Below are 17,027 nucleotides of genomic sequence, written 5' to 3' on the forward strand. Positions count from 1 at the left end.
CCAAGTTGTGTTTTTGATCCTCTTACCACTTAACCCTTTGGATTTTTATAATAACAAAAGAGTGTTCTTCATTTAAATGAAATTGGAATATGACCTTTTTGAAATCTGAGTGTAAAAGAATAATGGTAATTGACCAGTGGAGGTATTAATGTGTTGTTTTTACAGTAAACCATAACTTTGGAAATGTCAGGGTTTTTTAAGATTTTTATTAATTGGCAAGAAGTTGTTTTTTGTAAGTGCAGTCTCTTTTAAATTTTTAAATACATATACATGACTCATTAATGACTGAAAATATTGTGATTCACTGGTCAAAGGCCTGAGGAACTGAAATGTTCATTCATAATATAGAATGAACAACATGCCACAAACTAAAGGGTTAAATTAAGCAAAGGTAAAGTTAAAACGAACAAAAGCTCTTATTTAACAACATATTTAATAAAAACAATTCTAAATAAAATAAGTATCTTTCAAATAAAAAAAAATTGTAATGGCCTTGCATTATTTTACAATTATACAAACATTAAAGTTTACACACATTCAAATTTAAAAAGTGAAAAAACAAAGGTATCTGCCATTAAAATATATATATTTCCCACAAGGTTGTAATTATATGTTGGGTCAGTATCTTTCAAAAATTTTCCAAGGAGGCTCATTGATGCACGTGGGTAGCGAGCGACTAGCGAGTAGCGGCGGTTGTCCTTTGAGGTCTGATCAGATCTGATCCGTTCTTCGTACCTCTCTTAATACATCCGAGATGATTTGACAGATCCCAGATCTTTTATTCCTGATAATTGATCTCTGGCTAATTTAGTTCTTCAAACGAATTTGCGGATTGGATTAATATATCTGGATTAAATTATCTGAGATTACTGCTCGTGCCTGTGTTCCCTGAAGAGAGCAGATGCATCGATACTCGAAACCAGGATCAACAATGCAGCGATTGGCTGGCGTCAAGACAACGTAATGACATCATATAATTAAAAAAGGCACCTGGCAAAAAACCAAAACTTGTCAAAGAAAAAAAAAAAAGAACCTTTATAAGGAAATAGACAAACGAACAAACCAACATAAAAGTTAGATAAATTAAATGTGCACTGTTTTGATAAACAAGATTCCTAATTATTTATATTCACGATTTTATAATATTTGTACACACTTTACAGTTTTATTTTAATGTTGTAAATTCATTTTTAATTCAATTTGAAGCAGATTTGTTATGTGACAATATTAATCAAAGTTTCTTAGCAGTCAAAATCAAATTATCTGCATCTCTTGCGCTGCATTACTCCCATAATATCCGTCATCACTCACATTAATGCATGACAAAGATTAACTGCACATTTGGAATAATAGATGCATTCAATATAAAAATAGATCTCTCTTCTATAATAATGGGTATGAAAACAACCTTGTGTTAGTTAAAAAACTTTTCAATTCAAACTATTTTATTATCTAATAGTGAATTTTTGGATACATTTCCAATTACACCAAAAGAGTATGCTGTTGTATTTGATGCCATACCTCAACAAGATATACAATTTGCAAGAGTGTGTGGAAGTGATTCTTCTGAGGCAGTATATGTTTAAGACAGAATGTTTTTAAGGAGACATTGACATTCTGAAACACAGTTGTACTAATGAACATATTAGGGATAGTATAACAGATGAAACAGCTAGTGTGTATTAATATATATTTTCTTTGGTGTATTTTACATGTTTTTTTTCTGGCAATAAAATAAAATAAAAGATTAACTGCACAATGTGTGTAAACCTCCAATACATCTATAAAGTAATCATTCCATCACAATTCACAAATACATCTCTCAATCAAGTGACTGTGTCCATAGTATTATACACAAATTTTACACAACATTTAAATATTATTTTCAAATAAACTTTTATATTTATTATTATTTTAAATTATTATCACCCCTGGTTCAGTAATGAACTCTTTTAATAAAGTAGCAGTGGCTGGGACAGATTTTATGCATCACCTCAAGATGCAATCTAATCCTGTTTACATGAAATAAGCCTGCTCCGAGCAGGTTTAAGCTAACGGACCTGTTGCTATGACAGCAAGTCCAGAATGAGCTTCGAAGAACCAAACAATCCGAGATCAAACCAAATCTTCAACAGACAAATCCAGCTAACTGAGTTAGCGACGTACAAAGAACAGGCCCAAGGTGTCAGAATACAAAGTGCATTGCAGTTTTTTGCGTATGGGGCTGCATAGTCGCAGACCCCCCTCCACCGCTGAAAGCGGCGACAGTGGGCATGTGAGCATCAGAACTGTACCACAGAGCAATGGAAGAAGGTGGCCTGGTCTGATAAATCACGTTTTCTTTTACATCACGTGGGTGGCCTGGTGCATGTGCGTCGCTTACCAGGGGAACACATGGCACCAAGATGCACTATGGGAAGAAGGCAAGCCAGCAGAGGCAGTGTGATGCTTTGGGCAATGATCTGCAGGGAAACCTTGGGTCCTGCCATCCATGTGGATGTTACTTTGACACGTACCATCTACCTAAGCATTGTTGCAGGGCATGTTGTGGCCGCTTTCAGCAGAATAATGCGCCCTGCCACAAAGCAAAAAATGGTTTGAGGTGCACAACAACAAGTTTGAGGTGTTGACTTGGCCTCCAGATTCAGAATCATTCAACCTGCAGTAATGACGTGGCTAGACCTTGAAAACAGTATAACTGTTGAGAAATTGTATGAACGAAAAAAATTTGAAGGACAGTGTGGCCTACAAACTCCTTGTGAGACTTGAAGCTGGCTTCTTTTGATGAAACTGCAAATTATTCTTCAGTCATTTTTTAATTAATTAATTACACTCTGGACTCTTGGTGTTCATTTTTTCACAACTGGTCTTGGGTCCTAAACTGTTATCCCCTAAGAGGACATATGGTTAGATGTGGTTTGACACTGCAAGAACAATCAGCTGTCCTTCCTGTCTGCCTGTAGCACTCTTAGGCATCTTACATCATGGACATAGCAGTTTATTGCTATGTTCTCAGAGAGGCCTGCAGCAGGTCTATGGCATGTTCACACATATGTTCAGATGTTTCTGGTGTTATTCAGTCAGTAGAAATGTCTCTTTAATATCCTTAGACAAGTTATTGGAGCTGTGACTAATTGTTGTCACCTGTAAAATTTTGTTCCACGGGTGCAATACTTTTTTTAATGTTTATTGAATGAGTATATAAAAAAACATTGTTTAAACCTTTTCCAATAAAGATATGTAAAGCTTATTTCACATAATTGCTGAGCATACTTTGCTGAGTTTATATATTTATAAGAGTAATTCCTGGGATTCTATAATATTTCAGCTACATACAAATAATTTTCTATATACCCTACATCATTAGGCACATATCAAACTTCCAACAAATCATATTTTCACTACCTCAGGCATTAAATACCTTTTATTATTATTATTATTATTATTATATATCTCCAGATGTAAACACCTTTTATTCTCAACCTCGTAACAGACAAAATGGAATTGCTTTTTACACATTCAAGCAAATATTAGAAGAAACATATTTTGTTCATTTTCATTTCCAATGAGAGTACACAACTGTCAAAATCAGGCCGGTGACGTCATGTGTTGCGTCATGTTCTCCTGCCCCCTCCGTTATTCCTTACAAAGGGAAAACATCTCGCGAGCAGGGTTTTGTTTTGAAAGCTTCGCGGACGCTGTTTTACGGTATATTAGTTTAAACGGAAACGCGGAAGAATAGAAGACAAGAAGGAGATCTGCAGTTGTCGGTAATGCACGACATATGCCAGCATATCCGATACTGATGCGACAATACACTCCTGCGCTGTGGAATCTTTTTCCATTTTCAGTGATATCCATAAACCAAGAGGGAAGACCCAGCACGGATGTAACATCGGAATACTTCTGATTTTCCACACAGCGATGCTCGAGTACTGGCTGTTGGTTAGTAGTGAGCACTGGAGTACGTGAGGGGTGATACTTCATAATGGGATGATGTGCAGTTTAAATGCCGTACTACTGCTGTTTGCATCATAATCCCTCAACTGACATTCAGATGCTGTCTTACTGTGATAAACCGAGAGCATTTCCATGAGGTTCCCTCTGAAAAGAGGGAGTGAAAGTTGCTTCTATCTCATACAATCCCAAACAGACCTTAACTCATGTAGTTCACTGACTGAAGTATGAAAATGGATAAACTCACCATTATTTCAGGATGTCTCTTTCTCGCAGCAGATATCTTTGCAATTGCAAGCATTGCAAATCCAGATTGGATCAACACAGGCGGCCAAGAGGGTAGGAAACTTAACGTTCAGTCAAATACCATGGTAACTCTTAAGGTAGAGCACAAGTGTATCTGCATGTGTGCATTTTTTATAGCTGTTATTGAGGATAAAGAGCATTGTGTCTGTCAGTAATTTAATCAATATAAAACAGTTTATCTGGCTGTAATATATTTATTTATGCAGTAAACAAGCTATTTCCCTGTAGTTGGACATCCTGTAGTTATCCTTTCTCAACACAACCATTTATGGGTAGAACATATAAATAATAAATATATAAATCATCTGGCATTAGCTGATAAAAGCCAGTGATTAAATGTTTTGCATTAGTGAGATGTGCAGAAGAAGGCTTTTAAGGGAAATGTGTTGTTGATTACTCAGTGTGTTTGTTGCTGTATTAATGAAGTCTGTTGGGAATTGTCTTCCACAGAGATGAGATCTACTCAGCAGTTAATTAGTTGGAAAATTGTTCTGTTATGCAAACGTGGGAATAATATTAATAGAATGTAGTTCCTGCAAATGGTCTTACAACGGACCCTCATGGTTTCCACTCCGCTTTAAATCTCAAATATGACTGAAATATACATTCAACTTTCAGACTTTTAACACAGTATAGGCCCCAGCAGGGTCTGCGGACATTAGTTTTGTTGATGAACAGCTTTTTTATTTTAAATTTCACAAATTATCATGAAGATATTGTCCTAGACAAATATGTGCCACAAAACAGCTGTTCACCAGACGTTATTAGATAATTTTGTCCCAAAGAGATGGAGAACAAAATGTACAATGTTCACTGAATCCATCTATCTATCTATCTATCTATCTATCTATCTATCTATCTATCTATCTATCTATCTATCTATCTATCTATCTATCTATCTATCTATCTATCTATCTATCTATCTATCTATCTATCTATCTATCTATCTGTCTGTCTGTCTGTCTGTCTGTCTGTCTGTCTGTCTGTCTGTCTGTCTGTCCACAACATTTTCATTATTTTTTTGTATGATGATGCTATATACACTTTATTTTGGAATGTGGAAATAAGCTCATTTCTGTGAATGTGCAAGACTTCTGATTCATTAGCTATATAGGTAAATATCAGCAAAGTGCTGTAAACTGAAAAAACTGCCACAAACGATAGCGCTACCAAAGATAGCAAATGAGACATACACAAAATTGTGAAGACGTGTGCAGCGTGCTCTACGTTAACAAAGCTGATGGTAGATTTGTGACAAGGGGGTAAACATGAGATAAAATCATTACTGTTACTTATGGGCTCACCCTAAAGATGTGTAGGGAAAGAACAGGATATCCTGTGCAATGACTTTAAATGGAGTTTCCCACGGCAAAGCTGGATTTGGCAGTTTTTCAACCAATTACTCACATTTTTTGAAGAGTTTGTGTCCAACAGACCTAATGACATTAGATTTTTACATTTGTCTTTTATCTAGCTCAAATACTTTAAAGCCTACTGTATTATAGTTTATGTGCAAATTTGCATTTGCCTCTAAGTTAATCAAAACTAAAAAATATATATTGTACTCAATCTGCTACATGCTAACTTTTTAGCAAGTACAATCCCTTTTAGTATAATTGTAAAAATGTCCATGTGTCGTTTTTATGAAATCTTTACAGAGTTTTTATCAAGTAAATGTAAGATTAACTTTTATATTGTTAGTAATATTTCAAGATGAACACAACTTGGGTTTACTTTATTATCCAAACATCAAAATACATGTTAAAATGTGAGTATCAAATATGATGCATCAGGATTTTGAGGAATGTGGAGTGTTTGTAAATCTCTCAGTAGTTCAGGTGTATATTAGGGTTAGATCTAAACTCTGCAGGGCAGTGGCTCTCCAGGATCAACGTTCCCTACTCCTGCCCTAAACGGATAAATTGCTCAACATAGCACTAGCTATTCTCTGCTGTCTCAGATGATGAAAGGTTTGTCCTGTGTCGGCCACCGTAACTTCTATAAATGCTTCAAAAGGGAGAAGTGAACGGTGGGCGGTTGCAATTCGCAACCTCACCCCTAGATGCCACTACAAGTTACACACTTAAAAGAACATGACATTTACTCACCCTTATTTCATTGTTCTATTAGTGGTTTTATGTGATGTTGAACGAAGACTTGTTTTACTCTATAGAGTCGTGAAATTTTCATGTGTTTTGCATGTAGGAGCTCTTACTGTGGGTCTAGTCAAGCAATGCCAGACCATCCATGGTCGGACCAGGGTATGTATCTCCCCAAGCCTTCCTCCAGAATGGGTCACTACCCTGTTCTTCATTATCTTGGGCATCATCTCGCTCTCTATCACATGTGCCCTGCTTGTGATCTCACACTGGCGGCGAGAGGCAACAAAGTATGCCCGCTGGATTGCTTTCATGGCAAGTAGGTTACCTAAAGGGATATATGATATGCACAAAATAATCCAAATCTGTTGATTGGTTTTAATAACCTTATGTGATTTTGTTTGCTTTTCATAGTGATCCTCTTCTGCATGGCTGCCCTCATATTTCCAGTTGGATTTTACATCAATCAAGTCGGAGGACAACCTTACAAATTACCCAATAATACTGTCGTTGGGTCCTCATATGTACTTTTTGTTTTATCAATATTTTTCACAATAGTTGGACTACTTTTTGCTGGTAAAGTCTGTCTGCCTGGCTGACAATCTGGTTGTAAGATTTTTTTTGAATGCTATATATATGAACTACTTGACTTTTTCCTTGCCAGTGTGGATCAACTGATGACAAACAAATTCTAATGGATTACATATTGACACAAAGGGCCTTTTCAACTTTTAATTTTATTAAAATTAATCTGTGGTCAAAGTTTACGATAATGTACAGTCATCAACACTAAAGAAATCATCCTTGTATCACCCTGTGGGGGTTTATTTTGTTATGATGACCAGCTGACTGTACATTATCCTGCTTATGACATGGCTACTCACCAAATGAATAAATGAACATGAAACATTGATTTGAGTTGTAATTATTTATAAAATTGAATGATATATATTACTTTATACTTAAATTTATAATGTTTAATTTAAATGTACACTATGTAACAAAATGTAAAGGTGCAATGTGTAGTTTTTATGAGGATCTATTGATAGAAATTCAATATAATATACATAACTATGTTTTCAGGGATGTATAAAGACCTTACATAATGAACCGTTATGTTTTTATTACCTAAGAATGTGCCATTTTTCCCCTTACAGTTAAGTTACCATTTTGCGCTGTCATGTTTCTACAGTAGCCCTAAACGGACAAACTTCTCTACAGAGCGCTAGACACTCTGCTGTCTCAGATGACGACATCTTTGTCCCGTGTCAGCCACCGTAGCTTCTCTATGTGCTTCGAAAGGCAGGGGTGAGTGGTGGGCAGTTGTAATTCCCAACCTCACAGTTAGATGCCGCTAAAGTTAACACAGGGCACCTTTTAATAAGAAAATACATTATCAATACTTATTCTAAAACAGGTGTTTGTCTGACTCTGATTCAACATGATAAGCCTATTAAAAGTGTTTATATTTTCTAGATGGGGATGGTTTTCACAGGAAATTGTGTAAATACTAGCCTGACAAGCCAAACCCACATCAAGATGTTTGGTCTAGAAACTCACCATTGACAGCGGGATAAACGGTTGTCTTTCAAACTCCCTCTGCACGCCGTGCATGCAATAGGATAGCGCTACAACCAACCAGAGTAACGAAGGTGAAGCAGAGCTCGTTCACAGATTAAACTTTCGCCGTATCCGGACGGCAAAACACATCTTCCCTTTTTAAGAATGACTTCAATGCCGTTCTTTTTTCTTTTCTCAGAGAAAAGCTTAACTCCAAGTCTTCCAGAGTCGCAGTCAAAGCTGATTCGAAAGGCTGCCGTTTGCCAGTTTCTGTGTTTACTAGAAGCACGCAAGCGCAACTCGGCTGTCGTTATGTTAAGCCCCGCCCACCGACTCTATACACGATGTGATTGGCCCGACCAGAGTTTGGCTTTTACAGCTCTGAAGTGTATTGAGAGATGCTAGATGACACTGATGGCAGTTTAGATTTGCTGCCGCTAGGGTGCGTCTAGATTTCTAGGCTACAATAGAAATACTATACACCCCTTCATAATGTTGTTCTGGCTACTTTGACACGTTTATGGTGTGGGAATGATTGGCATAGGTTAGTTTTCACAAAAAGTGAGAAAAGTTGACATGAAGCATGCTAAATATTGAACCTCTGGGGAATCACAGAAAAAAAGAAAGAAAAAAAAGAAGAAGAAGCAGAATAGAGGAGCGTCTGCTGGCAAAAAGAGATTGTGGCAGAGCTTGTAATGAAACAAAAATCAAAACTGGCTTAGCATTCGGAGATGGAGAGAATTGAAGGATTTGAAATCTTACAGGCCATGCGGTAATGCCGTTTTTTTTTTTTTACCTCTCAAAGCCTCTCAAAGGTATTTTTTTTCTTTCTTTTTTTTTTTTTTTTACAGAAATTGCCATATGTAGCTCATTATGGTTGTGCTGTGCAGGAATTAATTTCAAAGAGGTACATCATGATTGTAGCTAGTAATATCTTCAGCGGGTAAGCTTGAAATCTTTTTTATCTACACATTAAAGTGCTACTTCAGCACTGGGAAAATTAATGTGTATTTAAACTGGGTCATTTGGGTGCCTTTTAGACTGAGAAAAGCCCAAAAAAATATTTTTCGCTCATGTGGATGAAAAACAACAACTCCCAGAATGCACTTGCTTTGCGAACCCACTCCCAAATTCACAGCTACTGGATCACTTTCATCACTTTTTTATTATTATGAAAATGAATACAACAGTAGGTGCTACTGTTGTATTCATTTTCATAATAATAAAACCATTTAGTTCAGTTAGATAACAGACATTACAATTAAAGGTCCCATGGCATGGGTTGTTTTATTGTTTTATAATGTCTCCTGGGGTGTACTTATTTATAAATAAAAGGCATTTTTTCTTTACTGATATTAGCCCTCAGTTTAGAATGCTCTGTTTCAAGGGGCGTGTCTTCTGTGAGTCTGCAGTGAAAACACCCACTGTTGTGATTAGCTGACATCTTTGCCATTAAATTAGATAACGTGCGGATAGGGGCGTGGTTTAGTTAGGCGCGACTCGCGAGCAGAGCAGCGCCAGTCGAGAGAGAGAGAGAGAGAGAGAGAGAGAGAGAGAAACGGAGCTGGGGAAAGATTGCTGAGGAAGTGTTATTGTACCGAGTTTTTGAGAGCGCAAGTTTATTTTGTTTGTATCTGAGAGCTCTGAATAAAAACGAGTGAACTTTGCAATGTTATTTCTCTCACAAAATGCTTTCACCACAGCTAACAACAAACAGGACATCTACATGAATACAGTAAGAGCTTCAGTTGAGCATAATGAGCAGCATCATTCAAACGGGTGATTGACCAATCCGAACATTATAAAGAGTATTCCTTGAATGTTCTCTGTAGTTTAATCATTTAAATAACATATTTGTTTCATGCTGCTAACAGAAATGATGTGACATTGATGGTTTTAGTCACTGGCTTGATTCACTGATGCATCAAGACGGGCAGCTGCAGGACTGACAGTATTAAACGATTTAGAAAGAAAGTCTGAGTGAACTTGAATGATTAGCTACATAGCAGAACTCACTGATCCCAGATCAGGCATTAATGAACACTGTTACTCACTGTTTGTGGCGGTGCTGTTGAATCCGTATGGTAAAGCCTGTGCTGCTGACATCCACTGATAAACTGACTCCTTTTTCTACTAATTCTCTGGGCGGGCAAAGCAGAGGAAGGGGCGGTAACCTTTCCTGGTATGACGTCATAACAGGACAATTCTAGATCAGCTCATCTGAGCTCTCATTTTTTCAAAGGCAGAGAAAGACAGCCTGAACTCGTTTTATACTGATCAAAATTTCTAGCAACTTAGGGACAACATTCAGGATAGCGGAACTCATATTAATGTTGAAAACCTCATAAAATAAAAATGTCATGCCATGGGACCTTTAAAAACTGAACATGTCTGTTCAATATAATGTGAGTGAGCATTGTGTGCATAATGTGAGAGCGAGTGTCACGACACAAACGCAGCAGGAGTCAGATTACATTCATCAGGAGTGAAGAGCTGAGGTAAGCGCCATACCTGTCAACACTCCCGTTTTTGCTGGGAGTCTCCCGTATTTTAAACCCATCCCCGCCCCCTCCCGTTTTGTAATTCCTCCTGGAAATCTCCCGTAATTTGTATGGCCCAAACCTCGTTCTTTGAATAATCACAAATGTGTTATTCCAAGGTTGTTCAATTGCCAGATCTTGTATGAAACGGCAACTCATACAATTGACACATTGCACAAATTTCAAACCCTTTGTGGCCTCGACCTGGCAACCTAGTTGCGCTGTGGATATCTGCGCAGGGCGTGGGAAGCTGAATCAAGCATCATTAGTAGAAACCATGGTAGAAACGAGAGAAGACTCCACTGGTAAATATTTAATTTCTGTAATCCCCTGACTGTTACATTATATGATCACGAGTTTATTCATGCAAATGCTTTTAAATCATTTAAGAGCGACAAGACAAAGAGAATGTGCTGTATGAAAAACTCACACAACGCCCAGATTCAAGTTCTATTTCGCGCTTTAACAAACAATAACACACACAATTATGCCAATATACCAGTTTTGTTAAGTTTCTTCGTAAGAGCAGCCTTAAAAAGTTAAATAACATCTTAAATGAGTTTAAAGAGGTGTGAGGAAATGAGATGTGTGTGAGATAGGCTACGCATCATGTGCGACAGCGGAAGATCTTTTAAAGTGACAGTAACCACTTATAATGACAATGTAAAGAACCAAGGTAATTGCTCACTAAATATGCTCTGCTCTTGACTAAATAACTTTAGTACCTTTAATAAGGATTAATCTATATATAATGCATAATGTATGTAGTGCAAACTGATAACATGTATTTTTTCTACTTGTTAGCGTCTTGAAACGCACTGGTACAAATGAAATGTGAGGATTTTTTTTATTCACTTAAATTAAAAGTAATATTTTTTGAAGCTTAATAAATGTTAGTGTGTTATTTCATTTAAGTGTGAATTAAATATTATTTCATAGAGACATCAGAAGCTGTATTACTATCAGTGATCCTGGCCTAAAAAGATAAAAAGGTTCCAATAAACACATTTTTATGTTGTTTCTACATTAATTTGGAGCTAATATACATATTATATATATGTTTTAATAGCAATTAATTAAGATGAATCACAGAAACAAAATATCAATATAGCTAATTATATTACCCCCCCCCCCCCAACCCCCCAAACTTTTTTACAAACCTTATATGTTAGTTCTGTTTTAACAAGAGCACTGCACCAGGAGTGGTGCTAAAGCTCTATAGTCCAGTAATTATGTGTAAACATGTCATTCACGCGACAATACATAATAACTGTTTACTGTGCGTTCACACTGCTGGTGGCGTTCATTCATTTTCAATGGGGGCTGGCGGCGTCCAGATCCGGAGAAATCCACATAATGCAGGCCTGTAAACTTTGGTTTTATGACTTTCTCGCCGCTGGCCGTGTGAACACACAGTTAACAGTTATTACGTATTGTCACGTGAATGACATGTTTACACGTAATTACTGGACTATAGAGCTTTAGCACCACCTACTTTCATATTTAAACGATTTTATCATTCAGCTCGAGTGTCCTATGGGTGACATCACAGATGCTACTTCCATATTTATTTTACAGTCTGCAGAGGGAGCATGTGTTCCCTGAGGGAGGGGTTCTGGGAGACCAGTCACAGCGCTTGCAGTCCATGTAAAATTGACTCATTGTTACATTTTTGGAGAGGTGCAGGGTACATCGTAGGCTATGCGTGCTACACTCAGCCTAAGACATAGCTATGGCCAGTGTTGGGGGTTTGAAATGTATTACAAGTTACTTGAGTTACATAATCAGATTACTTTTTCAAGTAACTAGTAAGGTAATGCATTACTTTTAAATTGTACAACAAAATATCTGTTACTTTTTCACAAAAGTAATGCAAGTTTTCACATTTATTTGATTGACAGCTCTCTTGTCCCTATGTTGAGAAAAATCAAGAGTAAGTGCAGAGGTGTTGTGTATGAACATGTTGAAGTTGTAGACAAAATATGAGCATCTACTGATCTCACTTTTACAAAAAAAAGTACAAGAATGCACATGCAAAATCAGAATATTTTGCAAACCACCAGTATTTAAATATTAAATAAAACAAATACTTGTATGCATTTAATCTCACTTTATTGACCAATGTCTTGCTGCAGACCTTCGATGATTCAGTTAAACTACAAGCAAAAATTGCTTCAGATTCTTAGGTTTTTATTGGGGAAGTAATAGTCGTCTAGCCTAGAAATCTAGACGCATCCTAGCGGCAGCAAATCTAATCTGCCAGACTACTTCTGAGGTGTAATCCCCGAACTCTTGCCGAGGCAATCACATCGTGTATAGAGTCGGTGGGCGGGGCCATAATGACGACAGCCGAATTGCATTTGCGTGCTTCTAGTAAACACAGAAACTGGAGAACGGTTACGGCGGTCTTTCGAATCAGCTTTGACCGCGACTCTGGAAGACTTGGAATTAAGCTTTTCTCGGAGAAAAAGAACAAAGAACGGCACTGAAGTCATTCTTAAAAAGGGAAGATGTGTTCAGAGTTTTGCTGACCGGATAGGGCGAATGTTTAATCTATCAACGATCTCTGTTTCACCTTCATTGCTCTGGTTGGTTGTAGCGCTATCCTATCGCGTGCAGAGGGAGTTTGAAAGACAACCGTTTATCCCGCCCCTCGGATTGAGCCCTGTCAATGGTGAGTTTTCAGATCTCATTTATCTTGATGTTGGTCTGGCTCATAGACCGTAAAAAATATGGACGACTCAACATCATCCGTTTCCGCTTGCCATATTTGAAGCTTTCAGGCGGGGGTGCACGGCGCTGACATCTTGGGACCGAGTCTGCGCAGTAGCGATTTCGGGACCTGAGTTGCGCAGTAGAGCGCAGGAAGTAGAGCAGGAAGTACAGTCGCGATATCAAAAGCCCGCCCACACTCTCGCAGATGCAGAACAAATAATTATGTTGGTGTGAAATAAACAGTTATGGAAATGTAGCTCCAATCTGCTTCTAAAAATTCAGAAAAAAGTCCGTTAGTGCCTCAGTGACAACTTCACTCAGAGAAGCCGTCAGTCTCAGCTGTCAATCATGATGTCACACCCCCTGTTTTTAAAGCATCAGATAACTAACTAAAACTAAACTTATTTTAAAAACGAACACTTGAAATGAAATCATCGTGATGATAAATGCCTTCAATGACATAAACTAACTTTGGGGAAAAAATATTTGAAGTGTAATTTTATTGTTTAGTTTGCCTCGTGTCCATTAGAAAACACAGAGGGGTGGCTATACTGGAACCGGTCACCGGGGGGCGATCGAGGCGCGAAAGCTTCAGTATCTGACAGGGAGACTGCAGGCTTGGTCTGGCTTGTCAGGCTAAGAGTCGTCCTATTCTTTCGTTATCCAGAATGGCAGCACAGCTGAAAGGTTTGTTTGAGCTGCGCCCTCTACTGTACATGGGTGAATTTGCATTTTTACCTCAGCTTGAGGCTTATTATTTAAACTTTGGTGTGAAAGGGTCTCTCTTTACATTTACAGAACTGAAAAAAACAACAACAAAAACAAGCCAAGCCCAAGTGAGGAAAAAGTAACGCAAAAGTAACATAACGCATTACTTTTCTTAAAAAGTACCTAAGTAATGTAATTATTTACTTTTTAAAGGAGTAATGCGTTATTGTAATACATTACTTTACTAAGTAACTTTGTCAAACACTGGCTACGGCGTACACTCGATACAGAAGTAAAATTTGGGCTTTGACTTGTGTAAACGTGTAAACCCATAAACTAATTGTAAACATGTAATTGCGTGTTTACTCATCAGTTTCACACGTTTTGAGACGACGGGAGAATCATGTAAAGCATAGGTCACTAACAGTCAGACCACGGTCCAGGTTGGGACCCAGAAGCCGTTCCATACAGACCGGGACCTACAGCCAAAACAGAATATTGCCAGTGGGTGGAGTTAGGCTCTGAGCTGGAGCTGTGTTAAGCTTGTAACATGACAGAGCACTGCTATTTTAACCGGAGCAGCTTTTGTAGTTTTTTATGGTAGTGTAGCCATCCCACGTGGTGGTACTCAGCCAATCAAGTCTGTTCGAACAAACCACCCCTTACTTCCAAAGGTCCAGAATTTAAGTCAGTATTTTTGGTGAATTTTTAATTTTTTTATAAACATGTTTTTAAGTAATTATGGCCAATAATTTGAATCCGGACCTCATATTTTTCCGATGTGTAGGCTAAAAAAATCGTTGTGAAATAACTTCCTAATATAGCCTAAAATAGTATATTAATTACACTGCTTTATTGCATTAAAGTTGCACAGCACAATATCTTCTCATCTGAGCTGCCTGCTGTCTGTCAATTATTAAGATTACCAATCAAATCAAAGTAGGCGGGCTTTATGTTGACTGAAGATGCTGAGCTCGAATTCCAACGCAATGCTTCAGTTAAAATCTGTGTGGTTAAACCGCCATTAAGTGCAAGATATGAAGTAAGTAGCTAAACTAAACATTTGATAGTCGGCAGCTGTTTTAGGATTGAAATGTTAATTCCGACAAAAAAATGATCAGGCAAACTAATTAACCTTCGTCTAATTTCGCCATTTTGAATTTAAAGGCCTATATAATTTAGCCAACATGATTTAATAGTTAGCAACTGCCATATGTGAGAGGACAAAAGACAATAACAAATCTGTTTTCTTCATATAGCCTGAGGCAAAATATTTATAATGTATGTGTATCTAGCCTATTATGATTTAATAAATACAAAAATTAACTAGCGTTAGTAGCCTTGATTAAATTATTTTGTATTAGCAACTTGTATTAGTGTAGAGAAAGAGTGATGGAGATAGCCTATAATGGAGATAGAGAGAGCAGGAGTTGACAAATAATCTAACGTTACTGCCCACTGACTTGGTCTTAAAGCTATTTCTCATAACTTTTTTGGCCTTCAAACGTAAAAAATGCACATTGTAGATCAGAGAAATACAAACATTTTCTTAAATCTCCCCTGAGGGAAAAAAAGCCTGACTCTTTTTATTTTTATTCGTTGTAATTTGCTACAGTTTTACTATTGATATTGTCTGTGATGCCAGAGGCACTGCGATGGAAATAAATAGGATTAGCATTAATAATTATAAACTGTTTTATATGCTTCATTTTGCATTTTAAGGTGATACATTTTTTGAAAAGGCAAACGTACATGCATGCAGCAACAGCAGAGGGCGCTGAAAGCCAGTGAAAGGATCTCCCAAATGCAGTATTTTTAAGATCAAGAGGTGAATGTTTTAATTTTAGTAATCTCACAGCCTTTCGCGTAGGCCTAGATTAGATATTACATATGCCTATAATATATAATAATAATAATATAATAATAATAAATACCATTAAGTTAGGAAACATTTTGTATTATATTAAAAATGATTGCAGGATGTCCATTTATCAAATTTCTTTACATATACAGTTTCAATATAGCTGTTTTTCTGATTAATTATATGTTGATTTTCGGTTTTATGGATGGAAGAATTGCAAAAATGGAAAAGATTTGGCAGCGGTGGGATTCGAACCCACGCCATCGAAATGACTGGAGCCTAAATCCAGCGCCTTAGACCACTCGGCCACGCTACCACAAGACTACAATGTAGACAGATTACATATATTAGCCTAATTAATAATAATGACACGCGCATACTATATAATAATGATGATGGTAATACTAAATTAGCTGCTTGTTTTAAAAACTATTTTAGGAACTACTTACGCGTTCCCAAAATGTTTATTAGCCTATAATTATTATTAGCCTATACGTAACGTAAGTTACCTCAAAATCTTAGCGACTAACAAATAACAAATGCTGTTTAATACAGATGTTAGTCAGGGAGCATTGTCGACTCGCTTTTAACAAATGAAAGGCAAATCGTTGATTATTTTTAATTGTTACACTGCAGGTGTCATACGTTTCAGAAAATTTCATTCTTTAACAAGTCTTGTAACAACGTTTATCACATTGGACGATGCTGACACTGCCAAAAAAATGAAAATCAACAACACGAAAACATCCGCTCGGTTTGCACACCACTCGAGCTGAATGGGCAGATCTGTTCTTTTACACACAGTGACTACGTGCAGTTAGCCCTCACCAGTGTGGAGGCTCGCCCTGCCCCGCGGGAATGTACGAGTCTACTATGGGGAAGAGTCCTCTCATTAATATTAATTAAGTAACGCGACGTTTGCCTAGTACGCCAATTAGAGTACGCCTACTTGATTTGATTTGGAACGTGGACGCTTAAAGGGATAGTTAACCCAAAAATGAAAATATCCTACAGCTATTAGGCAAATTGTATCCAGCTGCAGCCCCGCAGTAGCCTGACAAGCCAGACCCACATCAAGATGTTTGGTCTGGAAACTCACCATTGACAGGGCTCAATCCGAGGGGCAGGATAAACGGTTGTCTTTCAAACTCCCTCTGCACGCGATAGGATAGCGCTACACCAACCAGAGCAACGAAGGTGAAACAGAGCTTGTTGATAGATTAAACATTCACCGTATCCGGTCAGCAAAACTCCGAACACATCTTCCCTTTTTAAGAATGA

The 17,027-nt window shown here is 37.5% G+C and overlaps 1 protein-coding gene and 1 non-coding gene across 3 annotated transcripts; one reads left to right on the forward strand and one right to left on the reverse strand.

Annotated features, from left to right (window-relative positions):
* The first annotated feature begins 3,597 nt into the window (after positions 1-3,597).
* mosmob (modulator of smoothened b) lies at positions 3,598-7,275 on the forward strand. 2 transcript variants are annotated; one of them, XM_067429523.1, is made up of 3 exons: positions 3,598-4,296; positions 6,469-6,681; positions 6,777-7,275. In XM_067429523.1, the coding sequence occupies exons 1-3, from the start codon at positions 4,185-4,187 to the stop codon at positions 6,959-6,961; spliced, it is 510 nt and encodes a 169-aa protein (XP_067285624.1). In that variant the 5' UTR covers positions 3,598-4,184; the 3' UTR covers positions 6,962-7,275. The 2 variants fall into 2 exon arrangements, with proteins under 2 accessions (XP_067285624.1, XP_067285625.1); XM_067429524.1 differs by having other exon boundaries at positions 6,469-6,677; positions 6,777-6,905.
* Positions 7,276-15,980: 8,705 nt separating this feature from the next.
* trnal-uag (transfer RNA leucine (anticodon UAG)) lies at positions 15,981-16,062 on the reverse strand. Its single transcript has one exon. It is a non-coding gene; the product is annotated as a tRNA-Leu (tRNA).
* Between the last annotated feature and the right edge of the window lie 965 nt (positions 16,063-17,027).

The sequence above is a fragment of the Pseudorasbora parva genome, chromosome 21 (assembly GCF_024679245.1).
Source record: "Pseudorasbora parva isolate DD20220531a chromosome 21, ASM2467924v1, whole genome shotgun sequence".
NCBI lineage: Eukaryota > Metazoa > Chordata > Actinopteri > Cypriniformes > Gobionidae > Pseudorasbora > Pseudorasbora parva.